The 22,593-nt window shown below is 33.4% G+C and overlaps 2 protein-coding genes across 2 annotated transcripts; one reads left to right on the plus strand and one right to left on the minus strand.

Annotated features, from left to right (window-relative positions):
- Positions 1-137: 137 nt before the first annotated feature.
- Positions 138-5,888, minus strand: LOC122583262. The gene is made up of 9 exons (XM_043755686.1): positions 5,414-5,888; positions 4,502-4,538; positions 4,272-4,356; positions 4,135-4,180; positions 3,949-4,047; positions 2,682-2,750; positions 2,267-2,606; positions 1,828-1,979; positions 138-1,029 (listed from the first exon to the last, which is right to left on the minus strand). The coding sequence occupies exons 1-9, from the start codon at positions 5,798-5,800 to the stop codon at positions 415-417; spliced, it is 1,830 nt and encodes a 609-aa protein (XP_043611621.1). The 5' UTR covers positions 5,801-5,888; the 3' UTR covers positions 138-414.
- Positions 5,889-14,820: 8,932 nt separating this feature from the next.
- On the plus strand, positions 14,821-16,809 carry LOC122584692 (HMG1/2-like protein). The gene is made up of 8 exons (XM_043756739.1): positions 14,821-14,976; positions 15,086-15,141; positions 15,415-15,504; positions 15,647-15,704; positions 15,803-15,847; positions 16,003-16,083; positions 16,175-16,258; positions 16,595-16,809. The coding sequence occupies exons 2-8, from the start codon at positions 15,095-15,097 to the stop codon at positions 16,610-16,612; spliced, it is 423 nt and encodes a 140-aa protein (XP_043612674.1). The 5' UTR covers positions 14,821-14,976; positions 15,086-15,094; the 3' UTR covers positions 16,613-16,809.
- Positions 16,810-22,593: the final 5,784 nt, after the last annotated feature.

Raw genomic sequence — 22,593 nt, forward strand, 5'->3', positions numbered from 1 at the left:
TCAAACAGTTGGTATTTTTTTTATCACAATACAAAAATTGAATATCATACTTCATACACAACAAAAGGTCTACAAACACCTACATTTCTTTTCTTCTTTTATAACGTCACCTTGTAAGAAAACAAATAATAATAAAATACATAAAATACAATGACTAGTTTTATTTCTAATTCAGATTCATCATGCTCCAATCGATCTTGAGTCCGAAGTTACAAAGATATTCTTCACTATTTTGGCTTGAAACTCAAAAGGAAAAAAGGAGATGGTTACATTTAATCTGTACAGAATAGTTTCCTACACTATAGAATCACCAGCAGCAAAGAGCAGTACCATGTATTGCATATGTAGTGTAACTAACCACCCGCAACCTCCTTAACTGCATTTGTGCTGCCAAATACAACGGTCAATACAGAATCAAAGTTGCAATGCTAAATCAGGCTGCTGAGGTGATCCGATAGAACTGATCCTTGGTCCAACAGAACCAGGTGAGCCAGATGGTATTTGTATCCCGACATTTAGGTCAGGTGGAACGGGAACCGTAAACTGTCTATGATTTGTTGATGATACCTGCTGCCAAGATGGTTTTCCGGTATTGCAACTTTCACCTTTTGTACCTTGTGCATCACCGCTAGTGTGAGTCAGTTGATGTCCATGTGCTTGTAACATTCCCATTTTGGAATTATTACTTCCGAAAGCACCACTGAAACCATTTCTACCATTTTGGGGTAGAAGTTTATTGGCTTTTATTCCAGAACCTTCATTTTTTGGTCCTGATGTGGATGGGGCTTCAGGTCTATTTAGAACATTGTCACTGGTTAACCTGGGGGTATAAGTTTGATTACCCGGTGAAAAAAAAGAAGTACGGGGGAGAGAAGCTTCCGGTTCACCAACAACACCAGGAGCAAATGTCACACCAGGAGGCAAAGCTTTCTCGATCTTCTTTGACGCGACTTTCCATACAATAGGGCCCATATTAGCAGCAAATCGTGCTAGACTTCTAGAGTAACCATGCTCAGCATGAAGACCTACCTGAATTGATATAAGAAAATTGAGATGTGACAAACTGGGTGGGTCAGACTTGTTGGGTAACAGGTTAAAACAGTAGTACTTTTTGTGGGGTTCAAGCTAGTGGGGTTGCATTGACCAGGAATACTTTCTGCCCAACCCTTTACCACTTCAAATCATAACTTGCTTGTCTAGCATTATTAAGGACACATTAAATAAAAACCTAATTTTTAACCCGGGGAGTTATGTACTAAAAATTGACGCACATTCAACCCAATTCCTTTTAAGTCATTTCCTATTGGTTCACTTGCTTGACCCTTTGGTGCTACAACATGACCCAGGTCAAAACCGCCACATCCACAAATTCAACACCGCTTACAAAGGTCTGCTATGCCCCATGTAAACAGTTAAACTCTTATTTTGGAAAGTTTTCAATTGGTAGTTTCACATTTGCCCCTGGCCCCCTTGTATATTACTCCATATTACATTAACTGATAATATGCATTTGGCTTTACAAGGTTTTGATTATATGTCATTATTCAAGGGAACTCAAAAGTATTGTGCATGTGAGTGGCAACAAAAAGCTAAATAAAGTGGCATGCCTTCCATTTCATATAAGATCAACTGATATTAATCTGGTCCATAAGGTTTAATAGCCTATTATGTCACAGTCAATCGAAATATATGAGATCTGGTAAATAGATGCATCTTCCTCCTAACTTTTTAACACCAAGTTCAGGTTTTGATCAATCAGATAGCATACCGATGAATTAAACTGTAGCTAATCTAACCAAGCTACAGTAATAAGTCGAGGCAACATACCGCTAGTAATTGCTTCCTTTCCCCGCCAAAGTTGGTTAGAAGAGAATTGTGAACATTATTCGAAGGATGGAACTGCTTGTAGGTGTCACGCCTGGTCTCGTCTATAATAAAATGTTTGTTCCCATATTTCATGTCAGCCCTCTTAATACGAGCTGCAGGTTTGAAACAACTAATTAAGGACATAGAATGACATAAGCGAAGTTAAAGATTAGTTAAGGTAAAGACTACTCAGGCATGATGGTCAAATGTGTGTTGTAAAAGTTTAATTATCTGGCCTTCGGTCAACGGTAATACACTTCAATAAACTAAAATATTAAAACGCCAAGTAAAACGTGAAGTATAAGATAATTTAAGTTATTCGTACCATTTCAACACTACAAGATATACATGGAAATGATCTAAAAGGTGTCGAGAGAGATAAAAGAAAGTTGAAAGAAACCTGGAAACTCTTCATTCCAATCTGCTAGAAGTTCAGAGTGTTCGCCATTGCGTGAACGATGTGATGATACACTGTCAGCATAATTCTTGTACATCATGGGTCCTCGTCTTAAATTGTAAGGAGTAGACTCATTTGTATTTTCTACAACATTTGCTACAGTGGCACCTGAGGTGGACTCTGGGACAGCAACAACATCCGATGAGGTTCTGCCAGGTGGTTTTTTCAGGTGTTTACTTGGAGGCCTGCCTCGCTTCACTACCTTCGGTTGCAGCTCGCCGTCTTCACCCTCTTGCCTCAAATTTTCAAAATCCCTTTTGGCCAACTCTTGTATAGACCTCGCCTAAAAGAACTAAAAATCAGAGACGAGAAAGAAATTTGTGCATAGAAAACCAACTAGTTCAGAAAAAAACCCTACCTGACGGAAGAAAACAGTATCAGACGGGTTATACTGCATTGCGTTGGAACAAATCAAATACACATCTGCCTGTACACAATAAAAGTAAATAAGTTTGTCAATCAGGGTGATAATGTGATATACACATATGCATAAAGTAAGAAAAACAGACAAATATGATCAGCTAACTGGAATGGAGAAACTTTACAGCATAGAGTCACAATTTGAAAGGTGAAGGTGGCAAGCTGTTACATTTTTCTTAGACTATTCCTTATTACAAGCAAATTTGGCATAGTCAAACTTTGGAGTTGAATTGACAGTATTTAAGCTTAAGCCCTCCTTCAACAAACATTAATAAAGAACATATATGTTTAATATCACTTTCCACATATATGGAGTTTCATGAAGTTGTTTGTCTTACTACATTTACATATTAGTCGAGATTAAGTATCAGTGTTAAGTATAATAACAAATTATTAGTTAAAGATGAGCTTCAATTGGGATAGTTGAGGAATTAGATATCAATCGAATATGGTTTTCCAATGTCTACATATTTACACACGTTATTCGTCATCAACAATTGTTAATAACGTTTTATTAATCCCAAATTCCCATGCTTTATAGAGAATAACAAAAAACAATTGATTTAAAAAAAATAAAAATAAATTAAAAAACATAAAAGGCATAAGAGGAAGGGAATGGACAGCACTTTGAAGCCTTAAAAATTAAAAGTCTTGAAATAATCCCCTTTTATAAATGCAGGCAATAAAAGGGAGAAAAAAATAGTACAAAGAAAAGAAGAACTGGAAATGTTGAAGCCACATTCGACAGTATATTTAGCAAAGTCCTGGGAAAAAAAATATATCCGGGTTCATCTCAAGATGTCATTCGTAATAAAACATCACACACCACATAAGCAGTGCTGAAACAAAAGACGATCCTTCTAAGTAACTATTTTCCTGACAAGGATTATCCAGATTCTTATTAAAACTATTAATCTTACGTTTTCAAGTAACTAAAAGAATGAGAAAGCATCAGCAATGGACCTCATACCACACAACTGCAAATGCAAATTCAGATATTGTGATAGCAAGTTAGAAACTTTAAATTTTATTCCGTGTTAGCAGGGAGATTAAGGAGGATGAATTGAGCAATCTCATATGTTATTCAATGTAGTCTTCTCCCTAAACAAAGCCACCAACCAATATAATAGCTTACAAGTCAGAATATTCCAAAAACATTAGTACAAAGACAACTAATAATTTAAGCATAAACAATCAAGACCAACCTCCAATTCCTCCAGATTCGCATAAAGCCCTTTATCAAGTTTGTTCCTGAGTGTACCAAAATCCATAGGTTGCTCAATAATTTCATGGTAATCAGGGAGCTACAAAAACAACCAAAACTTCACACGTCAGTGATAAAAAAACAACAAACAATCTAACCAATAACACAAACTTTCAAGACAAATCACCTCCTCGGGATCAACTGGCTCAGAAAATACCGCATGAGTATCCTTCCTGCAAATACATTCCACACATGGAGAGAACTACGTTAATCAATGAACTGTATAACAATAATTAGTAGAAAGAAATCAAAAAGGAGACACACTTTTGAAGTCTGTCAAGAATGAACACCAACAACTTTTTATCTGGCAAAGGTGTTGTTGTGGGTCCACCAGCTTCCAATGGCGATCCTATCCACATATATTAAATGAGAAAATACATCAAGAATACAATGACCAGAAATAAACTTAATGCTGGGTATTCCCCAACAACATGTAATATCCTATTTAACAAAAAAAATAAATAAAATTTAAAAATAAGGTTTCTGATTAAGACCATGAGGAGTGTCCATCGCTTTCGGAACCTTTTCGCCCTACAAAAACAAAAGATTAATCTCATTACACTCCATAACATTAAACACTTACATCAGTAACAACCTAACAATGAAGCAAGCAAGCAAGATAAGAATATAGCCCACCAGCCAGAATGCCAGATGGCAAGTACAAGTGCAATCAAAGAATAACAGAAAACAATAAACACCATTATTATTAAGTGCCCAAGATTTCAGCTTTTTTTTTTAATCACTGTATGTATATGCTGTATATATATAAATAACACATCCTCACCAATTATAACCCAAAAACAATCATTAATCCACATAAAGTAACAAAAATTTTAAAACTTTACATTTTATAAAAGAAATTAAAAAAATATATATTACACTTTACACACAGTCACACACACAAATATATAGATATATAGATAGAGATAGATAGATATATATATATACAGATTTTATTTATAGTTATCCCACTATTTACTACAAACAAAAAAAACTGAAAAAAGTCAACACACATACACCACTGACTTCTGGATTCCGAATCACGCGCGAAAATCCACAAAAATATTACAGATTTAAAATTAATTAATTAATAAACACACACATACAATACACTTTTAGAATTAAAATTAATATAAATAAATAATAGATCCGTTTTTTAACTGGTTTTTCCCCCGAAAATTAACTAAATTTAAAAATGGAAACACCAATTTTTCACTATTTAAAAAAACTCCACATAACCCCAAATTTATAATTTCAAAAAAGCACACACCTTTATATACAAAAACACACCAAAATTACCTCATTTTTTCTTCAATTTAACTACTTTTTAAAAAAGGGTTTAATTTATTATCAAAAAACCCACAAAAACCCTAATTTTAAATTTCCATATAAATAACAAAATTAACCTGATTTTGTATAGCGATAGGAGGTCCAGATCCAGAATGAACATGATCCGGATTAGAATCCGAACCCGAATTAATCGAATTGGATCGAATTAAACCCGAATTTGAATCCAATTGAGGTAATCGAACAACAAGCTTAACTTTTTTTTCTTCTCTTTCATCATCGTCGTCATCGTAATACTCTTCTTCATCGTCACCGGAAGTATTGACGGCGGCCGTGGTGGTTGAATTAGGGTTCCGGCGAGTGGATCTACGGTGGTGGTGGTGGTTGTGGTTTTTTTGTTTTTGTTTCTTAAGATCTGTATTTGGTGGCCGGCCTTTTTTCTTGGGTTTAGCTGCCGCCGGTGGTGGTGGTGCTGGTGGTGGAGCTCCGGTGGTTATTTTGCCCATTTTTTAATTTAATTTAATTTAATTATTTTGTTTTTTGTTTTTCTCTCTCTAGATGTTCTTCAAGCTTTACCACCCCCCACCTTTTGTTTTTGTTTTCTCTCTCTAGAATGAAGTGTTTTATTTTTATCTCACATACAAGTAGTAGGGGGTTTAATGGAAATTTGTTTTCTTGTTAAAACATGTAAGTATATTTTTGTGATGTTTTATATGTACCCTTCAACTTTCATACTTTCTAGTATCTTTTTTCTTAAAAACTTGTATAATTTATTTTATAAAATTTTTAAACAGCATACCAAACAAATCTTGATAAAGTCGAGAAATATTTAAATTATAGAACACTAGCTATAAAAATATGCTTATTAAGTTTTTTTAAAAAAGAATCAATAAATTTAACGATATTCATAATCATGTCCTACAACAACAACTATTAAGAGGGTAATTATTATATTTGATGGTATAGACTTTTATATGAATTTTGATACACAATGCAAAAGTTCATATACTGAATATGCACGTCACCATGAGCATACAATGGAGTTAGTATTAGAGTTGCTCTAAATAGAAAGTATTTATAAGGCTAGAATTTTGATGGTCCATGTGTCTATTATTGATACGTTGAAAGATATTTTACATGACTAATAAATCATTATCTTTTAAAATTAAAGGCCAAAGTATTTTTTTCGTCCTTATAGTTTTTTGATTTTACAGTTTTCATCATTGTCGTTAACTTTTGGCTAAAATTATTCTTGTGGTTTGCATTCCTAAAAGCAGGCGTGCTCCTATTATAAGAGAATATGATAGATACCTCTACCCCTACTTTTGGCGCACTTCTTTGACGAGCAAGCTGGGAATGATCAATCTCCATTCGCTTGGAGATTTCTTTGAAATCCCACTATAGTAATGCCAATAAAAAGAGAAAATGAGAGACCTAAAGTAATGAGAAAATGACTTGTAACTGTGAAGCTATAAAGTATCATACCCTGAAGATTACAAAATAACTGTTGTACCTGGTCGTTTAAATCAAATCTCTATTTTGGTACAACGAGAAGGAGTTTACTATGGTCAGTGCAGTGAGATTTGTGGAACTAATCATGCCTTTATGCGTGCGGCCGGAAAGATAGGCCGACTGCTGAGCCCACTGGAGAGGGATATACTCCTTTATTTTTGTAATCGCCGAAATTGTATGACGAACCCTCTTGTTCCAGGCGTACTACCCTGATACGTTTTGATTAATTTATCCAGTAGAGGTTCTGAAAGAACGTAGTGGTGAACGAAGTTTACTTTGACTTATAGCATTTCTCCTTCTCTTAGCTGAAGGCTTATCCATGAATCCGGACTTGAAGAACTTGAGGGCATAGGATTCAATCCAGCCACAGGTTCTCCTCTTTTGGTCAATCTACATTCCAGGAAATTCATACGCTCCACGGACGGAGTGACCCAGTTCTCGTTCTTTTCCAGTGCACTCACTTTATATCTCCAACACACAAGGAAGGACGCGGTGGGAAGGAAGGAGCCCAAGCCTCTGTCCGACCGATCATTCCGCTGGCATGAGTTTCAGTATCCCGTCAACCCCCGCTGAAGCACTGGAAAAATGTTGACCACGATTTATAGCGCTTGTCCTTTAATATGCTACCACACTAATGCATGTGAGGGGCATTAATGTCTTTTCACTAATCTTTGTAGTTTGTCCTAATGGTTTACTACAAAATTGGTCCCTGTGGTTTGTCGTTTTCGCATTGGTCATCATTCTCTTTAACAAACCTCCAAACAAGAATTTAATCTCCAAATAAGAATTTAATCAAAAACCAAAACAAACTCAAATCAAATATATATATATATATATATATATATATATATATATATATATATATATTATATATATATATGAGGATCTAATAAATCACATTCAAATCCAAAAATCCATATATGATAATCTGGTCATCTTCCCCATTTTAACTCAGATTTATGTCCAAAAACCCACTTCATCTTCAAATGCAGGTTTAAAATGGAAAAGTTGACCAGATCCTCATATGTAGACAATGTTTTAAAAACCAGTATTTTGGCCGTACCGGTGTGGTGATTTAATCCAGTATTATTGTATTATCAATACCGAAAATACCGGCTAGTACATATAGTTTAATTTACAGTATTTTTTTATATTAAAATGTTATAAAACTTATTACAATTTAACGAAGATAATCAAAATATAATTACAATCCACTAAAAAATAATACCAAATAGGTACTTTATAACAAGTTATAAGTTTTAAAGTTCACAAATTACAAAAAAAATAAATAATAACATTAAAGTATTATAAAAGTTTTTTTTTTTAAATTCAAAAAATAAAAAATGAGAATACCGGTCAGTATTAAATAATGAAAATACCAGACAAATTACCGAGATAGTTGTACCGGAATGTTTTAAATACCGTTATATGTCGGTCGGTATTACCGTAATACTGGCATCGGAGCGTACTCCGGTACAAGTAAAGAAACTACTCAGTGCCGTCTTCTGGTGGTTTTGAGCCCCAATACTTCGACGGTATATGGGGGAGGTTAAGATATAGGCAGACCGGTTGCTTCCATTTTCTACCTAAATGGTAGAAAAGACCCTTCAACCTTTGTTTGGTGATTGACTAGATTCTAAAATGTATGTGTATATATAAGTTTTTAATTTGAGTTTGTTTTGTTTGGATTAAATTCTTGTTTGAAAGTTGAAAATGAAAAGTTCTTCGGGATTTGTTAACGACGAGGATGAAAAATGCAAAAACGACAAACCACATAGATGATGTTTGCACTTGAATTGGTGAAAAGACAAAAATGCCCCTCACATGACTTGCATGTGAGGGGATTAACGACAAAGTTATAACGGCATGGGCGAAATGCAAACCACGAGGATGATTTTAGCTAAAAGTTAACGGCGATGATGAAAACTGCAAAATCGAAAAACCACAAGAACGAAAAAGTACTTTGGCCAAAATTAAAACTATGCTGTACAACATTTTTGAGCCATTATCACAACAAATATGGCCAAAATAATTCACTAATCTTGTTATATACTAAAACGGTTTTCATAATAATTTATTAACCAATCACAAATTTCAATCTTTTTAAATTGATTTTTGCTTTCAATTTGACTTTTGCTATCCCTACATTATATAAATCTCACTTCAAAATTTGTTAGTTATTGTCTATGTGGCATGCTTAAAAATACAAGAAAGCCCAAAAATCATTACAATATTGCTCCTTGGAAGGTCTACGGATTAGTTACTTTTATAAGAAGTTCAAATTTTCGAAAACGGATTAGTTATGCTTTCAAGAAGTTCAAATTTTCGAAAATTTGAAAATGTAACCGTTCGTGTATTGCTTGTGGCGGTTACTTCCTTGCATGTCTATGTCTATATAAGGCCACTTCCATTCAGTTTTAAGACATTTCAAAACGTAAACACATAACAGATCAATTTTAGCATGGCTTCACTAAACCATGTTTCAATTAGAAATTTGCGTCCAAACAATAAGCCATGTACGATAACGGTTAGAATTTGCGGCTATGGAAGCCACCTCTATATGGAGATGTTAATAACATAGGTAGTATTGAGATGATCCTGATGGACGAACATGTAAGTATTCATTGTTTGTGAATTTTTCTTTTTTGATTAGATTACTTTTTAACATAACTTTCTTTCGAATTTATAACTAGCTTTTTAACATTCTAATGTATAAACATTTTCATTTTGATAGTTTGATAAAGTGGTTGTTGTTGTAACAATCGGTTTTATTCCAACTGACCAGTTATGGTATTCAATGGAATGTGTGAACTCTTCTCAAGAAGTTAAGTTGACCGATCTCTACATGGATGCAGTCGACATTATTGATGCTTTAAGGGACAACAAAATGTGGATTTGTTGTTCATGTAACAAGGAAGAAGTTCTCATCAATCCTAGGTATATATTTATATTTCATATTAAAACTCTATAATCATTAAGTTGTGTGGTAAAATTGTATCTCTGTTTTTTTTTTTTTTGGTAGGTTTAATGTGCAAGTTAGGATTGTAGATGCCACTAGTGCTATTGGAGTTAAAATGAATTATCAACAAATTTCAAATCTTATACAAAGAACAGCCTATCAAATTTGTGATGAAAATTATGAGGTATATTTGGTTTATTTTAGTGTTAAATAAGACTTTGCTATGCATTTTAAGTCATTAATTTTTTTTTAAATGGTCATTAGTTGTAACAGGAGTACATTTACTTCGCTACATGCATGCTTGAACATGTGTTAAAGAAATTATTTAAGGTTATAGTGCATCCACGTGGGCCTATATATCAAAGTGGGGAAAATTCATAATACCTATCACATCCAGGTAACCAACATAATCCTTCTTATATGCGCCTACTATGGGCAATCAATTTTATAATTTCTCTCCGGCGTGCAATGTACGCGTTTTAAGCCCTCGTGTATCATTAATAAATCCCAAGGTATATCTAGCATTCTTCTTCTTTAAATTAATCAACTCATAAGAATATTTTTATTATGTCCAACTCAGTTATATTTATTCATTGATACAATCTTAAAATAAAGTTTAAGAAAAATTATTTAGGGTTGTCCGTGCACGCACGGGTCTAAACACTAGTTATATAAACAAAAACTAGAAAATACGGGTCCATAAGAACTTTAATATTAATTATAGAAAAAGTTCTATTAACTGAAAGGGCTCTTTTATTTTTCTATCGGTAAATTACCTTTTTTGACTTTTCATTACTATTAATAGATAAATTATCAAAAATATCTTCATGTAAAAAATATCGATGATGATAATCTAATCTACAAAAGAATACATATTTTTGATTAAATAACAAATTACCAGTTTAGTTTTTCCTACAGTATAGTTTAAAATTTTAATCTATAAGATTTTTCATTTGTATTTATATTGTATTTTAAAAAATGTCGTAAATTCTTCGTGTATTTGACATAGAACTAAATCTAGTTAAAACTGCTTGGCGCTTTATATTAATTATCAATTGAATTCAATTTTTGTGTGTATCAACTTACATCATAATCAGGGGTGGAAACACATAGACTTTAGGTGTAGCCCGGACTATGGTTCTGCTAAATTTATGTCTTTTAAGTTTTTTAAAAAGTGAAGTATTTTTAGTTGGTGCTACCGGTCAATGTACTTAACTTTTAAACTTTTGAAACATTTTCCTATGAATAAAACTTATTAATATGTATTTGTACAACTAATGATAAATAAAAAATTACTATAAGTTTCAAAAACCTTAAAATTCGTTAAAAATAGTCAAAAATCCTTTAAGGAATGCTAAAAATTGTAACAATTTAGTCTTTGTCGTTATCGTTATTTTATGCCGATACAAGGCTAGTGGAAAAAAAAAATGTGATAGGGGTCATTTTCGGTTATGATTTTGTGCTATTTATAATAATAGTCTTTGTTAAAACTGTTTAATGACCTTGAATGTTAACTCAAAATATGACCAAATGTCCAAATGGGTTATTATTTTCGTATAAAAAGGATACAAGTGACTGGGTAGTGAAGAAATTGCAGCTTACTTAGCTGTTGTAGTTACTTCAAAAATGATTTCCCAAAACGAAATATATCGCTTGACAGTAGAGCTAGTAGATACTATAAGCATTTGTTGTGGGGTTGCTTATGTTGGGTAGTTTGAAAATACTAGAATTTAGGCTTATTAGTAGAGTCATTTCATTCCCTTTCAACTTAAACTTTTGAATACCTAGTTATATGTTTGCACGATGTGACGGTGTAGTGGCGGCGATAATGGTGGTGGTGATGACGATGACGGCATAATGGTGTGATTATTAATATAAAAGTAATTGATGTAAAAGAATCAGTATAGTTATTTAGGAGTTAAAGGTAGATGTTATAAATTAAAGTCATTAATGGTATTATAAGTATTTCAATTAATAATTATAAATATATCGAGTTGAGATTTTTAAAATAATGAATAAAAATGGTAGACATTACGAGCTTGTTAACAACTTAATTGAAAAGAAATGAAAGAAATTAAATGTTTTATAATGTAATATAAATGGAAAGTGATAATCGTATCACATAAGTTGATTAATCTACCACAACTGTGCATTAACTGTTTGTTCAATATGTTATAATACTTGTACAGTGTGATAGATTAATCAACTTATGTGGTACAATTATCACTTTCCAAATATAAATATATTGCTACCAAAACTTGAAATCTTCTAAGAGACATTATAGAGAATTTTTGTGTGGTAACCCGACCTATTTTCGAACCAAATGTACACCAAGGATATAAGGCGCGCGACTAAAAATGGTAAAATGGAATTACCCTTTTTCTATGGATGAGCATAGGTCGGTTTGTGCATGGATCGTTTTATAATTTAATATAATGAATTGATTTTGTTGTGCGTTTACATATAAAACATATAATTTATATCAATTTGTAAACTAAAAAGGCAAAAAAAAAAGTTTTACATATAATTTATAAAACAATGTAATATGATATAAATTTAAAATATATTTGGTTCAATTCGCTTTTTGATCGTTTTCTTTCTGCATATGAAACCGAAACCCAAACCGATCAGTTCAGTTTTTAGAAAACTTAAACCAAACCAATCAGTTTCATTCGATTTTCGGTTTTGGCGGCTCGGTTTTCTCAATTTTTTTCAGTTATCAGTTTTCCGATCCGGTTTTTACTCAGCCTTGACATTTTCCATCTTTACTTTGGTAGATCATCAAGACTTCATTATAGTTTCATGGCTTGATTGCAATTATCAGGATGCACTTTTGAAGCTCAAATATAAAGTATGTCAGCACGATTTTCGCAAACTAGTGCTCTTAGTGACGCAACTTAGACACTTATTATAAAAGGACGAAACTCAATAAAGCATGAAATCTAGCTTTGTTAGAGGGACTGATATATAAAATGAAAATTATTTATAAAGATATCTAAAAATCTTAGGAAAACTTGATATAATAACATACTATTCTACTTCTAATTCCAGATTACGAGAATACTTAAGATACAATCAAGATTTCTAAGAATCTCCTATTAATCTACTTCTACAAATATAACCTGGCAGCACTCTCTACCCAGTTATAGTAGGAGTAAGGTTGTCGACATCTCTGCCCCTCACATCCATCGAGATACTGAGACAAAACTCGTAATAAACAACATTAGGTGTTTAGTTACTCACTTTCTACATTTAAACCCATATAGATCCTCTCATCTTTAACCTTCAACACACATTCAATACCTTCCACATCACAGCAACTCTCGACTCAACACTTTTTGAGTGAAATTTAAAGAAGAGTTACGAAAATAGGTCATAAATGACAAACATCAAAAAGACAACTTCGCCACCATCAAAGCTCGAGAACATATTTGAGGGCGATCATAAGAAGATTTTGGAAAAGACGAAAAAACTTTTGAGCAATTATATTACATCGTTCCATCATTTGATCGATCTTCTACCATGATAAATACTATTCGTTTCTTATTTTACTTTGTATACACAACAGGAACCTTGCGAGTTAAATTTGCGCGTTTGTGTTTTATTTCAAGGAGTAGTAGTCCCTTATGATTTATACATTTAGTGATGTAACATTGCAATTACAAGTTTACATCATATTCGGTTTTATCCTGAAATCTGTAATGTAGTAAATTCAGTTAGAATTACAACAAATGATGATTATAAAGCCAGTTTACACTAGAAAATGTATATGAGTACGTTAACATCATTATTATAAGCCATTAAGGTCTTGGTCAAGTGCATTAACGACTTAAGGTTTTTAAAGTCTTAAACAATATCAATTTTGGACGTTTAGTTCATTAGTATATAATTAAAATAAATAAAAAAGTAACTCGGCCGGCTCTTGGGGTGGGTAGGTAGGTTAAGTCCAAGTCTAGGGCCCATTGCTTATAGGGGTCTAAAAATGTTTTTTCAGCTTTAGGTAACTATTACTAGCAATTAACAAAGGCAACAAAGCAGTAAATCACTAGCCCAAATAAAGGTTTACATCCAACCCCCCCCCCCCCCCCCCCCCCCCCCCCCCCCCCCCCGAATTGCTACTTTTTTGCCACATAAAGATTACATTTTTTCCCCATGAATTGCTACTTTTTTGATATTGTAATTTATATTCACATCATATATCGTGTAATTCATTTGTTTGTTTAGAAAGTGATTAGTTGTACGTGTGAGCTTTCAAGCGTTAATTTATTGAATTATTGTTATCACGTTTATGTTTTATTATTAACTTTTATTTAATTTAGACTATAATTTTAGGGGTCTATTTTTTTTTTCTTTTCCCCGAGCCTCAAATTTTTAAGGCATTTTCAGAAACGTCCCTATAAACTACTAGTAATAAAAAGATGCAGATGTTGATGTACCAATAAAAGTGTTACGGCAATGCAAAATATATAATGTTATTTATTCTAAAGTGCAAACATTAAATTTAGCATACAAAATATTAGTGCAATAAATATTTGGAGAGCTAAAGTAATTACCTAGTCTCATAATATTGTTTAGTCACCTTTGGTCAAGTGAAGATAATGTTTAATCATTATATCCTTTAATTCTTATAATCGATTTTAAACTTAAAAAGTACTTACAAGAAATGAGAACGCAAGTCATTTTGTTGGTGATTGCTATATTAATTTTGACTAAAACCTTTTTAAGCGCTAATGAAACTAGGGATGAATGTAGGATTTATATCGTTCGTAATTATCAAAACTTGATATTGATCTTAGACTCATTTGAAATTCGATATCACGTTCTGATACCATTTTTAACTACCATAGTGAATATGCAAAAATAAATATTGGTCTCGATTACATTTAAGTTCGATACCATTTTTTCTACACTCTACTCTCTAGCCGGGAATTATTTAACCAGACAAAATCGAACAAAAGATATGTAGCAAGATGGGCCTAGAATCATCTCAAAATCACAAAGCCCTTTTCAACAAATAAAAAAATCTCCCGCCTAAATTAATAATTATAATTATCTTACTCACCCCTCGTGGGTACTCTCACATCTCTCGCACTTTCATCAACTCATATTATAATAACACTCACACTCTCACGCTCCCCAAATCACACACACATACAATTTATTGTAAACCCTAACCCTAATTTCACCCCCAATTCAATTTAATTCAATTCTGTACGTATCTTACTCTATTTATTCCGTAATTATATCTATTTCATTTTCTATATTCCTTTTTTACTTAATTTTTGACTTATTTAGTTGTTTCCGTTTTATTTTTTTACAGGATCAAATCATGAAGGGCGACAAATCAAGCGGTGGAGCTACAAAAGCCAATACCAAGTACGTTATATATATATATATTTAAGGAACTTAGGGTTTTATTTCAATATAGCGTTAGGATAGTGATTTTGATAATATTAATTCATAGTTTTTTAATAAAAAAATTAATTAATGCATTTATACCACACATATATATCTACACACTTTTATTGGTATAATAATAGTAATTAATAATAATATTATCTAGTGAAAATAAGTTTTTATTTTAAATTGGATAGTTAATTCAGTAATTTATTTAATTAATTAATAATTTAATGTAATTATATTATTAAGGTTGGCTGTGAAGAAAGGTGGAGGAAAGGGGAAAGCTGCTAAGGATCCAAACAAGCCTAAGAGGCCTGCTAGTGCCTTCTTTGTTTTTATGTAACTACTTTTTATATATTTATTTTTTTTTTAATTATTTTTTTGACGTTAATGTAATATATATATATATATATATATATATATATATATATATATATATATATATGTATTGATATATATTTTTTGAATGAAATGTTTGAAGGGAGGACTTCAGGAAGCAATTTAAAGAGGAGAATCCTGATAACAATTTGGTTTCTGCTGTGAGTTTTTTCATATATATTAATTTACAATTTATTTATAGTATATTTTGTTTTTATAAGTTGATTTGTATTTAATTTTGGTTGTGACTGGTTAACAGGTTTCTAAAGCTGGCGGAGCAAAATGGAAGGAAATGTCAGATGCCGTAAGTAGAATGTTTTACCTTTTGAATGTTTAGCTACAAATTTATGACAATTTATAGAGAAGTGATGTAGTATATATGTCTATGATTATTGATGCATATCGGTAGTTTGAGAAGTTAAGTTGTTTATAGTGGTAATTTGAATTATGTGAACATAGGAAAAGGCACCTTTTGTTGCCAAGGCTGCGAAAAGGAAAACAGAATATACGAAGAACATGAAAGCGTACAACAACAAACAGGTAACTGCTGCTTAATGTATTCTTTTTAAGTTTTCTGTGTAATGTTTAATTAGCCGTGTCACTGAGTATGGTTTTGTTGTGCTTTATATAGGCTGCTGGAGGTGACGATGAGGGAAATGATTCTGACAAATCTAGATCAGAGGTGAACAATGAGGACGAGGACCAAAGTGGAGATGTATGTTTTTAAAACTTAAAACTATGTGGTGCTCATCTGTCTTGCCAAAGTTTTTTTCCAACTATTTCATGACAACCATCAAAATTCTCCACAAAATATGTTTTTGGTCAAAAAGCCTTAAGTACTTATGTTGATGAGTTTTGACTTTTTGGTGGCCGCTTTGATGGTTGTCTACTTGTCTTAGAGCCATTGCTCATTATTTTTTGTTTTATCTACATTTGTTATAAAATGCGAGAGTCAACTGAAATGGTATTTGCTAAATGAATATAAGAAGATTTAACAAAACAATCAGTCTTGTCAGGCTTAATGGGCCACTGATTGTATTTTGTTTTGTAGGAGGAAGATGATGAATGAAGTAGGAACTGGGTAAAGTGTTTGCCTCTTGATCGTTTCAATGTTACCCTGTTTTATAGTTTTATATAACTGTCAGTACAATTTTGATTTTTCAGTAACCGTTAGTTATGTTTACACACTTTTTCCAATAACTGAACATCAGTGTTTAGAATAGCTTTTATCCTTTGTTGCCTTAATGTTCTTTTTTATCTTCAAAATGGTGCCCTGTTCAGGTGCTTTATCTTAAAGAGGTATTTCATTAGCTACTGCATCTATATCTTTCTGCTTATTAATGGCCTTGTTTTGCTATCATCCTCATGTGAGCCAGAGTAGATTTGACTGGGCCATATTCAACTTTCTCTTCAATTTACTGTTATAAAATCTGGTCAACTTTTTACATAGTTTTATAGTTTTTTTTGGAAAAACATTTGTTGACTCAATTTGTATAACATTTGTGTTCATAATTTCATATACTTCCAGATTTGGTTCCTCTACTCCTTTTAGGTTAATCCAGGTTTTGACCGGTCAACACTAGCAAACACATTTGCATTTTCTTGAGAAAAACGATAACACTGTCCCGATGCCCGAGTCTTTATGTAGCTCTTGATATTCCAGTTTTGCATTCTTGAGTCTTCGTTACCACTGCATCCCTTCTTTCCTGTCTTTATCCACTGCAGTCTTCAAGAATTTTTAACATGTTTTTATTGAATCACATAATGCCGAGTTTTCTAGAGTGGCAAATGAATTGTCAGTTGCTGCTGATGTCATGCCACCATTTTAATTGGAGACATCACAATCCTCCGCTGGAGGAGCCATTCATATCCCGCATATACCAGCTGAGCTCCAAATCTGTTCATCTTACAATGTCCCCTGTTGATTGTTCATTCCATTCAATTCCCAAATGTTTCTGTCATAGCCCAAGACTCATCAGATTCAATTCTTCCGTTTTGGAAACAAGTACATCTTCCTTGTATTGTATCAACACCATCAAAGTTTCTGACTTGATCTGAAACACCAACGTGGTTTGTCACGGATCTGCAGGTAAAAGAACAACATAACATAAAAGGCTATTCCAACTAGCTTACACAGATACCAATTTGGAGGTAGCAATACCTTGACCTCATGGCCTGTACTTTGGTTGCCAAACCATGTTGGAATTTTATTTCCATGACTCATGATATGTATTGGGCGGTTAAGGCAAACTCGTCCCTGTATAAAATCCAAAAACTCGATTAGTGATGTAGACGTTTGCATTTAGAGGTGGTAATTTTGATACATTTACATACGAATGAGCTGATTTGGGTTATAGTTTATCCCTAACAGATCAAATGAGTCAAATAGTTAACTGACTTAAAATAGAAACAGATTGAAAGTTGTCAAAAGTGTATGATTAGTGCAAACAACCTCCAGAATATTTTCACTAAAAGAACTAACATTGTAAGCATATTTAACACAGGCGAACTACAAATAGTTGCTATAATAAAAGTGCTAATGGGTGAACCCATTCCACACTAAAAGAAAACCGGCCATTTCATGACTTCCAGGAACCCCAACCAACCTGTCCATATTCCATGGTTTTTAATTAACTTACCATTAATTACAATTTTCATAATACACTTTACAAGTCAATAAAGCATATATGTGGGATATGATAACAATGTCGCCTGTTAATTTCAAACTATTTACATATTAAACGTCTGTCTTCGGGCAGGTTAAAGTGTTAACAATTTTTATCATCTGTTAATGTATGCAAAATAGGCTTAGCAAATATATTTCTAGTAATACGGATGATAAAGTTCGAACTTCGAAGTGAATGTTCACACGTTTTTGACTTTTCACAGTTGACTTTGAATTACCAAATAAATAATTAAATGCTACCATTTTATTACCAAATACGAGTACAAGTGGTAAAATTACGCGTCTTAATTAGAGGATATTAATAATCAGAAGCTGCATCTTAATAGTAATAGAGAAATTATTTGACCCAATAAAAATTCGCAATACCGTACTTAATTAGTATTATCTCATCTCTAGTACGAGTAATACATATGGCCAATCAAAAAGTGATCAGAGATGACCAGAAGGACGACGTCCTGCTAAAGAATGAGGCAACAAGTGATGATGATCAAACATTTGGGAGTGCGGACGTATATTATGGATCATCATCCACCGACTTTTATGATGAAGATGTATACATCCATATTTCCACTAAAGTTAATGCTGGTATAAAAACCGACAGAAATGGCGAACTTAATCAAGAATTTGGGAGGGATACAAATAAACAAGATTACTTCAGTGTAACTCCTTTTGATACCAATGGTAATGATCAGCTGCTGCATGGAATTAATGCTTATGGTGGTGGAAACAGCAGGACGACTCTCCATATGATGCCTCCTGATATTGTAGCTGCAGTAGGAAGGCATGCTGCTGCTGCTGCAAACCATAAATGTAGCAGTCGTCGAACGGCCAAAGGTGAAACAGATCGTGGCTGGATTCGAAGATTAGACAGCCAAAGGAAGAATGGCGGTGAGGAAAGGTCGACCGGTGGTGAAGGATGGTGGAAGAAATGCTTGCGAAGGCTAACTTGTAGAGGGGTGTAGACACGCATATAAAATGATCTCAACCTTTGAATTTAAATAAATGGTTTAGATCGATTATTAAATCTTGAGTCTTTGACGATTGATTTCAATCTAATGGTTTAAAAATTGACCAACTTTACCTCTAAAGTTATCCCAGCTATTGTGGATCCCGTGTTCAAAAAACTTACTCAATTTACTTTATGCTAAGTATTATTCCTATTTTATAACTAGAAGTATTTAAGAAGTTTAATAAGATTTTTAATTTTTTTAGTTATAACATAAAGTAAATATTAATTTAACCAAATTAATTCTTTCAATAATTCATTCTATCTATCTAGACTATCTAAAACTAGCCATATATATGCTAGCGCGATATGGCAGTGCGGTGATGGTGGCGACGGCGGTGGGTGGTGGTGGTGGCGGTGTTGATAGTGGTGTGGTTATTAATATAAAAGTTATTTATATAGAAGGATGTATTATAGTTATTTTATGGTTAGAGGGATGTATGTTGTAAATAATTTCATTAAGAGTATTATAGGTGAATTAGGTAAAGAAATTAAATTAGTAAATAAAAATAATGAGTAGTTTAGGTAGATCAAGTTCTTTTTGAGAAAATAAAAAATGCAAATGCTTTATAAGGTAATTACGATTAAGATAGTAGCAACATTGAGAGAGTACATGTCAGTCAATTGACTTAACCATCCAACTTAACAATGCTAGTCTTTTATTCCGATAGTTGAGGGGTAGAGTAGGAATAATAGCCTAGCCTATTCATTTTTCGAGGGGTACTTAAGTTTTCTAGCATGCCTATTCAGATGTTGGTGAGCTATCATCTACATTTGGTCATGTTAATAAACCCGAAAGAAGAAAAGTGGAGGTTTTAGTGTTGGTAATGAAGGTTTAGTATTGCCCCTTGCATTTTCTATTTTGATGGGCTGATTTTAGCAGATAACTCTGCTGCAGGTTTGACTGTTTTAAGCATTTTGGATAACTATGACAAATCTAAATGATTATATAAGATTGTCCTGTTTAAGCAAGTGGAAGAAAGCATATAGATAGAAGAAGTATTGCATACAAATGATCAGCGGAAAACAAACACAAATACAACAAGTATTACAAATATTCCATAGATGGAAGTGCATATGATATGAGATAGATATATAGTAGAGATCATGATCGAATACAAACTTTGAGTACTAATATTTTTGCTAACTGAAGTTCATTCGCCAGACTCCAGTATCGGTTGTCCGTGTTTCAGTTTATTTCATACTCATGTCATTACCGTTCTTGAAATCCAGTAACTTTAGATATGACCTTCTGCCAGAGGTGGTGTGGATACCACGACCCACCAAGAAAACATGAGCCAAGAGAGACGATGACTAGGTTAACGGGATGCTTCATATTTCAAAAGTCCAATTCATTTTCCACAATCTTAGTGTGCTGCTTCTTTTTCTCTTTAATAGCAGAAACAAATGACGTTGGCATGTTTGTCAAGATCAAGTTGTCAAAACTTTGTATCTGCGTCATGATGCCCAGGATTTGAAACGAAATTGAAGAACAAGATATGTAATTGAATCACTCAATTAACATATATTGAATCAAATATATAATCGCTGTATAAGTTTGATTACTGAAATCTCTGAAACTAAACTATTCTATTTATACTAGTCTAGGATGGCGGTTATTTCCTAACCATCACGATGCTTCACGAACAAGTATGTCTTCTCCGAATAGTCACATCGGTTGGCATTGAGAGGCCCATAACCGCTGGCCTTTTTCTCAACAGATGTGTCGTTTCCTTTGTGGCCATTTACACTTTGTATCCCTCAAGTCTTAAACTAATTATAATTCCAACATTTTCCCCCTAATTGTTTAAGACTTCTAGTCTTCAGACCTATCTTCGCATCACGCCTAGTCTTTGCTTGATCCAAGTCTTCTCAACTTGTAGTAGTATCTTTATCTTTAATAAATCTTTGATGACATCACACTATCTTTTGTTCCTCACGAACTTTTCTTCACGCGAATTTGCTTCATGCGAATTTGCTTCACACAAATTTGCTTCACGCGAATTTGCTTCACACAAATTTGCTTCACACGAGTCTGCTTCACACAAACTTGCTTTGTAGTTTCTTCGCACTTGGCATCACACCATATGCATTTTGATCAATCACTGACCTTGTTCATCACGAACCATCCTTCATGGTAAACTTGGTTATTTCATACAACCTCTAATTCTCTCACAGAATTTGATCCATCACGGATTGGCCAGATAATTCAGTCACTGAATTAACTACACCCTTCACAGGCTATTTCCCGCATCACACGGTCTTTGCTTTGACTTGATCCAATCACCGAATCTTGTTAATCCACCCTTCACAGGTTAATTCTCCGCATCACACGGCTTTGTCTTGATCCATTCTCTGAACCCTTGATTGTACCCATCACATGTTACTTTTCTGCATCACACGGCTTTGTCTTGACTTGATCCAATCACTGAATCTTCTTCGTTGCACCCTTCACAGGTACTTCTCCGCATCACACAGCTTTGTCTTGATAGCGTCACATGATCAAGTTTCTTTCGTTCGCATCACACGAACCTCTTGATTATTTGGCTTCTCACCAATCTTATTTCCCTTTAGATGCTCCTTCGCGGTTTGATCATATCACATGATCAAACGTCTTCACTTGAACGTCTCACACATTAAACTTCTATTTGCGGTTCCTGGGGAAATAAAAGACTGTGTCGTTCCGTTTTCTTGATACTCTATCTCGTCTTACTCTCCAATATTGAAATGGTTCTCAGATTTCTTCTTCTATCCTGATCGTATAGTAACAACAATGATCCTCTTTCAATGTCTTGTTGCTTGATTATCACAATCAACCAACCCACAATGATCTTTTTCTTGGTTGTCTTCTTTAAGAAACCACTACCCCCTGTTCGTGTCTTCACACCGCAAACAATCAATCTTGTTCTTTGAATCAAGTCACTCGATCTTCTACACAACAGAAAATAGTCCCTGTTTTCTGTTCTTATTCCCGAATGGAACCGCCCCTGTTTCCTTGTTCTTCATAATCGAATCACTCGATTTTCTGTTTCGTTTCTGGTAGCTGTTCATCACAAACGAACAACCTTCTTCAACGATTTTTCATCCGGCTCTGATACCACTGATGCCCAGGATTTGAAACGAAATTGAAGAACAAGATATGTAATTGAATCACTCAATTAACATATATTGAATCAAATATATAATCGCTGTATAAGTTTGATTACTAAAATCTCTGAAACTAAACTATTCTATTTATACTAGTCTAGGATGGCGGTTATTTCCTAACCATCACGATGCTTCACGAACAAGTATGTCTTCTCCGAATAGTCACATCGGTTGGCATTGAGAGGCCCATAACCGCTGGCCTTTTTCTCAA

This window comes from Erigeron canadensis, chromosome 1 (genome assembly GCF_010389155.1).
Source record: "Erigeron canadensis isolate Cc75 chromosome 1, C_canadensis_v1, whole genome shotgun sequence".
NCBI lineage: Eukaryota > Viridiplantae > Streptophyta > Magnoliopsida > Asterales > Asteraceae > Erigeron > Erigeron canadensis.